The 13722-nt window shown below is 47.0% G+C and overlaps 1 protein-coding gene across 3 annotated transcripts in view; it reads left to right on the forward strand.

The window, feature by feature from the left end:
• Positions 1 to 13722, forward strand: part of LOC147673797 (fatty acyl-CoA hydrolase precursor, medium chain-like) — a 342888-nt gene that overhangs the window by 46636 nt on the left and 282530 nt on the right. For all 3 annotated transcript variants that reach the window (XM_086947712.1, XM_086947714.1, XM_086947713.1), the window contains exon 3: positions 11634 to 11838. In XM_086947712.1, the coding sequence (XP_086803838.1) occupies positions 11634 to 11838 (205 nt within the window). The remainder of the gene's footprint in view (positions 1 to 11633; positions 11839 to 13722) is intronic.

Consider the following 13722-nt stretch of genomic DNA (forward strand, 5'->3'; position numbering starts at 1 on the left):
TGCATAAACAGAAAGTTGACATTCAAGCACAGATATTACGATTTTTCATAAATTGTCTAATAAGAGAACGAGACAGGCCCGAGACAGATCAAAGTGAATTAGACGGACTAAACAAGTGGGGTCAAAATATAGCCGAAGGAAAACATGATAGGGGGGCTTGCATAGCCAGTATGTCCCAGAAAATTAGAAAGGCAGTATTAACTGCACACCGGGAAGAGAATGATAAAGCTTCCTCCGAGGAGGAAGAAGAACTTACAGAACAAGGAAGGACTACAGATACTATAGCGTATGTAGGTAAGGGAAATTACCTTAGGAAAGGCATCCGTCCGGAAAACAAGAGAGTTTTTCTCTCTGCTTTAACAAACCCGAATTCTTCTGAACATCAGTTCCAGGAAACTGATAAAAGGCTTCAAGACCGAATGGGGTACCATGTACTCAATTCTATGGATGAACAGGAACTAGCCCGGTCAGCCGTGTTATGGGCCGAAAACCCAGACATATATAATGACGATACGTTAGTGCAGACATTCTTGAACCTTTCCCCAGAAGAGCAGAAAATAGCAGGTGTATACATGATTCAGCACCTCCTCATCAAGTTCAGAAACCATCATTCTGATCCAGGTCCCTTACACGAAACATTAGAAGCACTACTCATGGATAGATGGAGAGGTTTCAGTACCAAATTAATACAAATAATTCTAGAACAACGACGTAAGTATAACACCTTCATAAGCTCTGAATATGTTCCCCCCCCGCCTCCAGAAAGAAAAACGTACCACATGCAATGCCTTAGTGGCATTGAAAGTCAGAACCCCTTACGAGAAGTACACCCAGTTATGGGTGCGGATCAAGTTTTAAGGCGTGTGTATGTCCACACACCACTGACTAAGTTAGAACTGTTAGAAATGAAGAAATTAGTCCCGTGTCACGATAAAGACCCTGCAGGTTTTCACAGAGAGCTCAAAGACATGTTACTGATGGGAGATTACACGTATGATGATATTATGAAAATGTTAAAAGTACTGTTGCCCACGGGCATTTACGAGAAATTAAAGGAAAAGGATTGGGAGGTGGGAGAGTCTAAGATAGCATGGGCAGAAATAGAAGACGAAGAAAGCAAACGAATCCCAGGGGTAGGCCTTGGGGATAGGACTAAAGCATTGCCCGGATTAATAGTACAGGTTTTGCCAAGATTATTGACAACTAGAAAGGAAGATTGGGACGCAATCTCGTCCTGTAAACAGAAACAAGATGAAGATACTAGTGACTTCTATTCCAGATTCGAGAAATGTTTCATTATAAATAGTGGCCTACAACCTAGTAGCGAGTCATATCCACACCTTTTTGTATCAAAATTAGTAGAGAATTCCCTACCATTAGTCAAAAATAGAGTGTACAAAGTTGAAAGTACTTGGCAGGCAAATACGCCATCCCAGATGTTACAAATGTTACAATATCACCAGAACAGAATTAGGGAAGAACAAGATCAGGAACAGAAACGTATGAAAGACACGAAAATGAAAATGCTAGTAGCTCAGACAATACCAGCCGACGGTCAAAGAAAAAGTGGGGCCCAGACCAATCACAATACAGCTCCCGTTAAAGGGACATGTAATTACTGCAAGCAGCCAGGTCATTACGTACATGAATGTCCAGTCCTGAAACACAACATCGCGACAGGTAAAACTAAAGAAAGACCGCATCCGCCTAGACATGAACATGGTCATCAACAGACCTCGCAGAACGAACAACCAATGCAGAATATGCAGCCTGCGCATGCTCAGTCCCACACAGCACAGACAGTAGCAGTACCGCAGCCACAGCCCATTGCCGCGACTCAGCAAGTCTCACAACAGATGTACCAGTATGCCCAATCTGCATATCCAGATTACCCCCGATACACATGAAACAGCCTAGAGAGGGAAGGTGGTTTGCCTCTTATTGAAATTCCTGTAGATCAAGAAGGTCCTTATGTACACAGTCACGTATTAGGAAAAGACAGAAAGTTTTTAATTGATACAGGGGCAAGTCGCACTACAATCAGTCACAATGAAGTCCCAGGGGCACCCCTCTCAGGCTCACAGAATGTTTCCCTTGGTTTTTCAGGACAGCCTATTGTAAATGAAGTGTCAGAACCAGTACCATTAGCTGTGGGTCCATTATCCCGAGTTACAGACTTGCTACTTACGAAATCATGCCCAGAAAATCTGTTAGGAATTAAAACACTGAAGGCTCTAGGAGCCATAATATGCTGTTCCCCGGAGGGAGTTAGACTCTTTCTACGAGATTTCAAGGGTCATTATGTTTTACGTGATTTTGATGTCAGATTGAAAAATGTACCAGATCACTTATGGGCAAAAGGCCCAGCTGATGTAGGTTGTATGCATATCACTCCATACCGTGTTACACTCAAGACAGGAGTTGTCCTACCCAGAATCAGACAATACAAGTTACCACCCGATGCTGTAGTGGCTTTACTGAAAATCATTGAAGAGCTTATTGCCCAGGGAGTGGTCGTAGAGACCGACTCCAATATCTGTAATTCACCCATCATTCCAATTCTTAAACGTACAGACCGCAATGCACCGCCAGTATATCGGCTGGTGATTGATCTTCGAGAACTGAACAAGTGCATTGTACCGCAGTATCCTGTGGTCCCCGATATCTCCTCCCTATTGACTGCTATTGATTCAGAAGCAACGTTCTTTACTGTAATTGACCTCAAGAACGCTTTCTTCAGTGTACCTATTGATCCGGAGAGCCAATATCTCTTCGGATTCAGTTTAAATGGACGAAGTTTCAAATTTTCCCGCGCACCTCAAGGATTCACAGAAAGCCCCAGCATCTATAGTCAAGCACTGAAAAGACAACTAGATTGTATTCAAATGCCAGTTAATACCGCTTTACTGCAATACGTCGATGATCTGCTGATCACCGCACGAAGTGAGCCCGAATGTGAACAAGCATCGTTAACAGTTTTGCATTTCCTGGCCGACAAGGGACACAAGGTGTCTCCTTCGAAGCTACAATTCTGTGTTCAGCAAGTTGTGTACTTGGGTCACTTGCTGTCCAAAGTGGGGAGACAGCTCACTCCCGATCGCATTCAGTTAATTGTAAATATGCCACAACCCCAGACACAAAAGGAAGTGCGGGCCTTTATAGGCCTCACCTCGTACTGCAGACAATGGATTCCTCAATATGCATTTCTAGCTAAACCACTCATCCAGTTAACGACGCAGGAGGCTGCAACATCCATTGCCCTCCCTTGGACTCAGGAACACACACAAGCCTTTGAGGAATTAAAGAAAGCATTATGCCAAGCACCAGTTTTAGCGACACCATGTTACAGCAAACCGTTTACACTTTTTGTTACAGAACGTGACGGTACAGCATTGTCTGTCCTCACTCAAGATCAAGCAGGTTCACATAAGCCTTGCGCTTATTTTTCAAGTACATTGGATTCAGTAGCCCAGGCACTCCCTGCGTGCTTAAAGTCAGTAGCAGCAACAGCGTTAGCAATCAGACAGAGCGATTCAATTGTTCTAGGTCATCAGTTAACAGTACAAGTCCCACATTCTGTAGAGGTTCTGTTAAACAGAACCCAGACTCAACACTTGACTATAGCACGACTGACAGGTTACGAATTGACACTATTCCAGCCACACATAGAAATCAGACGCTGCAGTATCCTGAACCCAGCAACACTGTTACCTATAGTTATGACAGATCCAGTTCCGCATGATTGCATAGAGATCATTAATGCAGTAACAAAGCCCCGACGAGATTTAACAGATGTTCCATTGACAAATCCAGATCTGACACTTTATGTAGATGGTTCATGCATGAGAACAAGTACAGGAGAGTTAGTGGCCGCGTATGCCGTGACCACTGAAACTGAAGTTAAAGAAACACATCGTATTGATACACTGTCTGCTCAAGCAGCAGAGCTCATCGCTCTGACCCGAGCCTGTATTCTAGCCAAGAACAGAAATGTCAACATATACACTGATTCCCGTTATGCGTTCGGAGTCGTACACGACTTCGGCATGCTGTGGCAAGAACGAGGTTTTCTGACCTCCCATGGTGCCAAGATACAACACGGTCCTCTCATTCAAGCACTGTTAGAAGCAATACATCTGCCTTCAGCCATATCCGTCATGAAGTGTAAAGCACATACTAAAGTCACAGATTCTGTTTCCCAGGGTAACGACCTGGCAGATCAGACAGCAAAACATACAGCACTGACTCACACTCAGACAACTGATACGACAAAGACAACAGATCCGACAAACTGTATGACAGTCAGGGATCCCACACTAGATGTTATTGACATTCAGACACATGCTACTCCAGAAGAAATAAAGAAATGGATTGAACTAGGAGGGATCCAGACAGATCAAGGTTGGATGACGAAGGGAAAATCTACATGGTTTCTCCCTGACTCTATGGTTCAAGTCATGATAAATACAGCACATAGTCCTGCACATCTAGGAGAGAAAGCAATGCTAGACAGTTTACAAAATCTCTGGAACAATAAACACTTACGAGCAGCAGCAAAACAGAAAGTGCGTACGTGCATGATCTGTTGTCAGTTCAATCCAGGTAAAAGCGCCCCTGTAGAGCAAGGTGGATTTCATCCTCCCGATCACCCTTTTGAAGTCCTCCAGATGGATTATATCCAGATGGACCGTTGTCGAGGATTTAAATATGTTCTCGTAGTTGTCTGTGCTCTGTCCCGCTGGACCGAAGCATACCCAGTCTCAGATTACACTGCTCCGACCACTGCCAAGCAGTTGGTTCGTGAATTCTTCCCACGATACGGCCTGCCTCGTGTCGTGTACTCAGATAACGGTCAGCCATTCTCATCTGCCTTAATGAAAGAAGTTTCTTTATTACTGGGATACCAGTGGAAGTTCCATTGTGTCCGACATCCAGAAGCCGCAGGCCTTGTTGAAAGGCATAACCAGACACTAAAGATCCGCCTTGCCAAAATATGTCAGGAGAAAGGGGTCGACTGGATAGTCGCCCTGCCAGTGGCACTATTCTACATGAGAATGGTCGCCCATTCGAGATCAGGGCTATCCCCGTACGAGGTGGTCTTTGGCAGACCACCGAATATGTGGGGGACGCCCATTCCAAAAAAGATTACTGATGTTGATTCTAACATGTTGACAGATTACCTTGCCTCCTTGATGTCTGCACTCCAATCATGTCGTTCACAGGTTGCCGCAGCCTTCCCTGACAACACTGATGTAAAGCCACACAACGTCCGTCCTGGTGATACGGTACTCGTCCGAAACTTCGACAGAAAAAGTCCGCTGGAGCCCCGCTGGAAGTCCCCGAAGACCGTTCTTCTAACAACAAGGACGGCCGTGAAAATAGAAGGAAGAAAGGGGTGGGTCCACACGAGTCATATAAAAAAAAATTCTGGACTGAAACCTGACCGAGACTCGTCCACCCCCACCAAAGACTGTGTCGAACAAAAAGTCTTTACAGAATCCGAACGAGAAAAAACTCCTCAAGAAAATTATCGCATGAAATTACGATCTAGCAAGTCAGACAGTTTAATTGTTTAAGTCCTCCCCTAGGTGAATCGGTTAAATAGTTTCTGACATGTATCCCCTAGATCGAGATAGAGAGAGAGAAGCAAAGAAACGTACATATTGTAAATCACTTCGTAGTCACTGCATAGTGACACTAATAATCATGTTTATTCTCAGTGTTTTAATTATCATTACTAGCATCCTATTGCCTATCTATTACCCTATTTTCAAGTGTGAACAATCTGCTTACAATGTATCTGCTGAACACACTTTTAGTGAGTTACCTCCTCACGAGCTTTCCTACAGACTTGCGCTGCGCAACAACACATTCATTAGTATGTTACATCATTCTCATCAAACTAATAATGCTACAAATTGCTGGATATGTGGCCGACTCCCTCCCTACCAGAATTACAAGGGAGCTCTGCCTCTCTTTCCGTACCCGTTCACTCACAATGGCTCCTGCGGAGCATGGTTCAAAATAATTAATTCTTTAGATCCTGATATTGCTGTTTTCGATGGGGGTTGGGTTTGGGGAAATCTGAACTTGGTCCTGCTAGACGTCTGTTACCCAGATAAGGAGGGACTCCCCACTAGAATAGGAACTGATCTAGAAAATGAAGTATATGGATTAGGTAATTATACAATTAGTCTTATGATTCTTACTGTCGAGTCCAAAGCTGCACCAGTTCTACCCATTATGTCAGTATTGCCAGTCACTGGTGAATTATGTATCAAGAAGAAAGGTTCTGTACACTTAGGTCATAGTAAATGCACTACTGTGGTCGAATTCAGTGATCATGGAAAATCGTCCTTTAAAGCTATCAGTCACTCTTACTTTGTTTGTGGTCATACCGCATACATACGTCTACCTCCAGATTGGGATGGTACCTGTTACATTGCATTCCTTCTGCCACCAGTTTTTCTAGCTCCTCCTGATTACCATAGAAATACCAATCTAGTAAAGAATAGACCCAGAAGAGACATCCCACTTGTCGACTACACAGAAACGGCATGGGAACAGTACACCGATTTTAATAAAGGATTCTTTTTCTTTTTAGGCCCTGTCCAGAATAGTAAATTAATACGCAGATTAACTAGAACACTTGAAGCAGTAGTGAATGAAACTGCCTCCGCCTTAGGTAACCTAACAGAAGAGCAGTCCGCCATGCGGGTTGTTGTCCTTCAGAATCGTCTTGTAATTGACGTCATCTTGGCAGATAGAGGTGGAGCCTGTAAGGTCATCGGGTCAAGTTGCTGTGTTTTCATACCACAAAACGCACCATCTGTATATCAAGCTATCACCCGTCTTCATAAAATTGCAAATCAGATACATCAGAATCCAGGCACCTGGACCTGGTCCGGTTGGTTCTGGACAACGTTAACAGCTTGGGGATGGAAGATCCTATCCTTCCTAGGCATTGGCCTAGTCCTAGTATTCAGTTGCTGCCTGTGCCTGCAGTGTGGGCCAGCGATTTGTGGACTGTGTGCCACCTCTTGTATTGAACACTCCAGTTTTCTCTCAAAACGTAATCGAAAGAAAGAAGAACAAATGATGTTACAAGAACAAACTGATCGATTCATGAGGATCGATATATCATGAAGGGTCCGTAGGGAACAAGGAGGGAATGAGGAAATATAAATTTTTGGTCATGTTATGTTCCCTAGCGCGTACCCCACCGACTCCATGTACCAGCTTAAAGTGCATGTAACTTCCCTCCTGTGCCAGCTATGAAGACGCAAATACATTTGCGTCCACCGTTAACTTGTCCTCTTTCAGACCCACCATGAATGGATTATATAGTCCGTTCCTAAGTATGCTATGCCACCGTCTTTTTGTAGTACACTTTACGTGTTTTCCTGCTCCAGCAGAGTAGGCCCTGAATTTCTGCCATCGAACCTCTTTTGTGGCTCCTGACTCTGGCAGCCTCTGCCCAGGCTACCTCTGTACCCATGAACTCTGACTTACTTTCAGCGCGGCCCCTCGCGCTCAGCTCAAGCCTGCTTTCTGCCAAGACTGACTATAACCTTCGAGTTATCTGTTCCGCTCCCCGAGAATACATTCCTGCCTACTAGATCCTGTAAACATCCTCTCCAGCTGCAGAGCCAAAGGGCCGACCTGTCTCAATGCAAGTAATTCATAGCCTCTGTTGCCAAGCTTCCATGGAAGGCCCCGTGCCCCACGCTTCACATGTAGACACTTAGGCGCTTATACACGCATCCACAGTTAGCATAGAATAGTTTCTGCCCTAGAGACCTTTCCGTCCAGATAGTATAGTTCCTAAACATCAGATATCAGATATGATAGAAGTACAAGTTGATCTGACATGCCAGACTTCTGTCTCTTTCCGTCAGTGTAAATGTCAAATCCCCTGCACCCCGTCAATCACACGTCATGCAGCTGCGCGCGCATCCAAGCGTCCGATTTCTGCTGACATCGCAACAATTCTGTTAGCACCACCCCTTGGTGCCACCCACTTGCGTCACCTATCAGTGACGTTTCACACACCTCTGGTTCACGCCTAGTTCACGCCTCTTGATTACGTATTAGTATCACGTGTATACTGTTATCTTGTCTTCTCTCAGCTGTTACGCCTCTTGCATTATTCTTTATGATATGAACTAAGTATATAAGCTGTGTATTGTTAATAAACGGGAGCGCTCTATCCCTTCTGACACCCCTGTGGTGGTCAGAACATGATATCCTGATCAAGACCATTCCTTTATGAGGAATAAAAACCCTTAGAAACTCTAACACCACGGACTCTGTCTTTTTTCATTCCAATTGAGTTATTATTGATTAAGTACTTACCTGCATAGAAATTAAGAGAGTAAATTAATTATTTACGTCATGGCGGTGGGTCTTTGGTGGGTCTGCAGAGGAATTTTCCGCATCCTCCGGGCCGGCGGTGGCTTCCGCCGGCCCGGAGGATGCGGAAAATCCTCCATCCTAATGAGGCCCCAAATTTGAAGAAAACTAAATTGCTAACGCTCCTAACAATTTAGGCCCTTAGCCACACTACTCTGTAGCCTCTCTGAATCCGCGAACTGCAGTGCCAAGGGTGGAGCCCCTTAGAGTAATTTCGGATCAGTCTTCACACTTCTGCCGACCCCCTGGACCACGCACGCAATTCAGCGAGGACATCGCCGACTTCGTCAGCCCGCACGCCCTCCCCTCTGCTGACTACATCCTCCTGGGAGACCTCAACTTTCACCTGGAGAACAACAACGACCGCAACACCAGCACCCTGCTCGACAACCTCGCCAACCTGGGACTCAAGCAACTGGTGTCCACCCCCACCCACCTCGCCGGACACACACTCGACGCAGTCTTCTCTTCCAGCACAGACATCGACTTCAGCCACGCCACAGAGCTTCAATGGACGGACCACAGCTGCGTCCACTTCACCTTCAAGAGAACGACGACCCACCACCACCAGAAACAGGCCGCCTGCAGAAGCTGGAACAAGATCACAGCAGACCAGCTCGCCACCTCCCTGAGCCAGCACCCTCCTGCCAGCTCAGCGAACCCCAGCCAGGCCGCAGACAACCTCACGAAGTGGATCAGCAACTGCGCGGACGAACTCGCCCCACTGAGGACCCCGCCTAGCAGACCCGGCAGCAAGAAGGCCCCATGGTTCACCGTCGAACTCAAGAGCTCCAAGAAGAACTGCCGAGCCCTCGAGAAAGTCTGGAAAAGGGAACCGACACCGGACAACAGGACCTCCTTCAAACTTGCCACCCGGAAACACCACCAGCTGATCCGCGCCGCCAAGAAAACAGCTTTCAAGGACCGGTTGGACAACAACGCACACAACTGCAAGGAACTCTTCAACATCGTGAAAGAGCTTTCCAACCCCAGCGCAGGAAACAACGACATCACCCCATCGCAAGACCTCTGCAACTCCCTCGCTTCATACTTCCACAACAAGATCGCGGACATACACAACAGCTTCAACAACCAACCAACGCACACCATGACCGAACAACCACCCCCCACCACCACCCTCCACGCCTGGACCCCGATCAGCACCGAAGACACCATCCGCACGATGAACTCCATCCACTCCGGATCACCGACCGACCCCTGCCCTCACCACGTCTTCAACAAGGCCGACGCTGTCATCGCACCCCACCTGCGAGACATCATCAACACATCCTTCGACACCGCCACCTTCCCCGAGAGCTGAAAGCACGCCGAACTCAGCGCTCTTCTCAAAAAACCCACAGCGGACCCCACCGAACTCAAGAATTACCGCCCCATCTCGCTCCTCCCGTTTCCAGCCAAAGTCATCGAGAAGACCGTCAACAAGCAGATGGCCGCCTTCCTCGAGACGAACGGATCCCTCGACCCCTCACAGTCCGGCTTCCGAGCCAACCACAGCACCGAGACCGCCCTCATCGCCGCCACCGATGACATCCGAGCCCGGATGGACAATGGAGAAACAGCGGCCCTCATCCTCCTAGACCTCTCCGCGGCATTCGACACGGTCTGCCACCGCACCCTAGTACGGCGCCTCAGCAACATCGGCATCCAGGACAAGGCGCTGGAATGGATCGTCTCCTTCCTCGACGGAAGAACACAGAGAGTCCGCCTACCACCGTACAAGTCAGAGGCCTCCGAAGTCATCTGCGGCGTCCCCCAAGGATCATCTCTGAGCCCCACCCTCTTCAACGTCTACATGAGCCCCCTCGCGGCCATCGTACGCAAACACAACCTCAGCATAATCTCCTACGCCGACGACACCCAGCTGATCCTCTCCCTGACCAACGACCCCGCCGCCGCCAGAGCCAACCTGCACGAAGGGATGAAAGAGGTAGCCGAGTGGATGACGACCAGCTGCCTGAAACTGAACTCGGACAAGACGGAGGTCCTCATCCTGGGCTCCTCACCCTCCGCCTGGGACGACTCCTGGTGGCCTCCTGCCCTGGGCACCGCACCCAAACCGACAGACCATGCACGAAACCTGGGCGTCATCCTGGACTCCTCCCTCTCCATGACCAGGCAGGTCAACAACGTCTCCTCGGCGTGCTTCAACATCCTACGCATGCTAAGGAAGATCTTCTGGTGGATCCCCACCGAGACCAGAAAGACCGTCACCCAGGCCCTCGTCACCAGCCGACTGGACTACGGCAACGCCCTCTACGCCGGTACCACCGCCAAGCTCCAGAAGAGACTCCAGCGGATCCAGAACGCCTCAGCCAGACTCATCCTCGACATCCCACGAACCAGTCACATCTCCGAACATCTGAGAGACCTTCACTGGCTCCCCGTCAACAAAAGAATCACCTTCCGCCTCCTCACCCACGCACACAAAGCCCTACACGACCAAGGCCCGAGCTACCTCAACAGCCGAGTCAACTTCTACGCTCCCAAACGCCACCTTCGATCAGCCAACCACGCCCTCGCCGCCGTCCCCCGCATCCGAAGAGCGACTACAGGAGGAAGGTCCTTCTCCTACCTGGCCGCCAAGACCTGGAACTCCCTCCCGACCGACCTGCGCCTGACCCAAGACCACCTCTCCTTCAGGAAGAAGCTGAAGACCTGGCTGTTCGAGCAGTAGCGGCACCCCCCCCCCCCCCCCCCCCCCCCCCCCCCAGCGCCTTGAGACCCTACGGGTATGTAGCGCGCTTTATAAGTGTCAATGATTGATTGATTGACTTCAAGAAGCAGATACATATGGCATTCACTCCCTCTTCCACTTCAATGTCTCCTCTGAGAGATTCCGCTATTCCTTCCTCTGGAATCTCACCTCTGTGTTTGCCTCTAGCAGACTCTCAAGACTTGTTTATTGTATGCGTCTGTACCCCAGAATCCCTGATTATGTGCCTGTGAAACTGAATAATGTGCCAAATATTGCAGTGGATAGTTTGGACACTGCATGGCTGGTGTAATCCAGAGAATATAAGCACTGCAAATTGAGCAAAGTCAGGTCGAAACATGAGCAAAATTAAGTGAAATAAGCCTGAGAACATTTGATTGTGAGAGGTACAGTATACTAAAAGCTTTAGTTGTGCACTGCATGTTCTATAAAAAGTATTCATATTTAAGGAAAGAATGTATAATATTTATGATTTTATTTTACACAGGAGAAAAGGATAAACACCCACTTGTAACAACAAAATATGGTCAAGTTCAAGGAACACAGCTCGGAGTTAAGGGTACAGATAAAGCTATTAATGCATTCCTTGGAGTTCCCTTTGCAAAACCCCCTATTGGAGCCCTGAGATTCTCTCCTCCAGAGCGTCCTGAGCCATGGAACAATGTTAGGGAGGCAACGGCCTACCCACCAATGTAAGAAAGCAATGTTTGATTGTCATTTTTACCGACACATTGAATCTTTATTGTATGATTAATTAAAATCCTTTACAAAATCGGCAGAAAGTGCAAGTTTAAAAAGAAAGGTGATAATAAAATACATAAAATTTAAATAAAAAAAAAACATGTTTTAAAGTGCGAAGATACAATAAGGTTGCAAAACGCGAATTACTTAGTACAAAAACATTTAAAAGGGAAAAAAGCTGTCAATTAAAAAACAACACATGCAGGGGATGTCAAACGAGGAATGGGCAAAACTGCTCTGGGCGACCTGCTCCTAACGAAAGGTAGTGTAGCCATGTGTATTAATAATTATTTTAAGTATCAGTGATGCACTGAGCCTAGTTTATTCCACTGTCACTTCTCTGGCTGAACGTATGAGCATTCCAGTAGCAGCATAAAACTTCCCAATTAGTGCCAGCTCCATCGGGACTGTGGTGGTGTAGATGTGCCTTAAAGCCTCCTTACATGATCTAACACCGTGGTATATGAACATAGATCTTAGATACAAGCGCCTTGGGGCAGCAAAGCTGGGCAGCAGCAAATAACATGTTCAGCAGATTCTCTGGGATGTTGACACAGACAACAGCTGTAGCCAATTGATGACCATTTTTTCCAGTGGGCTCTATAGTCTTGTATGGGCAAAGTTAAGAGTCTCACTCTCAAGACATTATGTAGGGCTTGCCTTCCATGACCTGCTTTTAAGTAGGACTGACATTCAGTGCTTTCATGTGAGTTACCAAGGCTTTCTGCACCTGGGACTGATCTGATCCGTTCAAGGTCTTGTTGCCTCGAAATGTTCTTACCACACTTTTTTAGCAGGATCTTTAAGCTATACTTTGTTAGTAGTATGTCTGTAGAAGGTTTGATTGTTAGTCCCAATGTTTGTTTGGCAATCAAGAGATACCTCGCCCAGCGACTGTTGTTATCAGAGAAGACCACCTGTAGCGCAGCCCTGATTGTGCCCAGGCAAGCATTGATGACATTATGTTGGAGTTTGACTACGTCTTCTTTACATTCAATGTCCATTGCTGTGATGTTAAACTCTAATCGGATCAGTGAACGCCTGGTCGTGTATGGGAGCTTAAAGACTTTTCTATACGCCATTGTATATAGGCCCTCCAATTTTTTGGTCAACAGACCACGAAAGACAAGGTAGTCATAACTGAGTGTGGGCATTAGCTTGGATAACTTGTCGGATCCCCTCCGTCGGTGGCGTACAAGCTTATGGTGTAATTTGCACAAGCCATATGTTAGCTTAGCTGCTTTTGCCTCCAGTGCTTTGACCTGCAGTGCTGGTCTGCAGGTATCTGTAAATTGCACTCCTAAGTAGGTGTACGTATTGGTCGTGCTTAGAGGGCCCAGCTACCATTCCAGTATTTGCTTTTTTGGCTTATGGCCAAAGATCAGCACTTTAGTCTTTGATGCATTAGCTGCGAGCTTGTTTTCAACGTTGTAATCATGTAGCATCTAATATGCCCTTTTCATGCCAATTCTTGTATGATCCAGCAAAACGAGATGGTCCACGTACTGCATAATTGTCCATCTAAGGTGGCCCAATTTGGGAGGAAATATGTTACTTTTCAACAGTGCTTCTCCCAAGTCTGCAGTGTATAAATTAAACAGGGTGGGGGCAATCACGCAGCCCTGTTTTAGCCCCCTGTTTGTGAAGATCTTGGCAGTTGCGCATGTACTAGTTAGCTTTACTCGCACGTGCTGGTGTAGAGTGATAAGACAGCCACCGGCAGTTACCATGGTATTCCCCACTTAGCCAATTTTGCCCACAGGATGTTTTGATCAACTCCATCCACAAAGAAAACATGTAATGGAGGGGAGGTGGGCCCGGTTGCCTTTGTTGCC

Source organism: Lissotriton vulgaris, chromosome 12 (genome assembly GCF_964263255.1).
Source record: "Lissotriton vulgaris chromosome 12, aLisVul1.2, whole genome shotgun sequence".
Classification (NCBI taxonomy): domain Eukaryota; kingdom Metazoa; phylum Chordata; class Amphibia; order Caudata; family Salamandridae; genus Lissotriton; species Lissotriton vulgaris.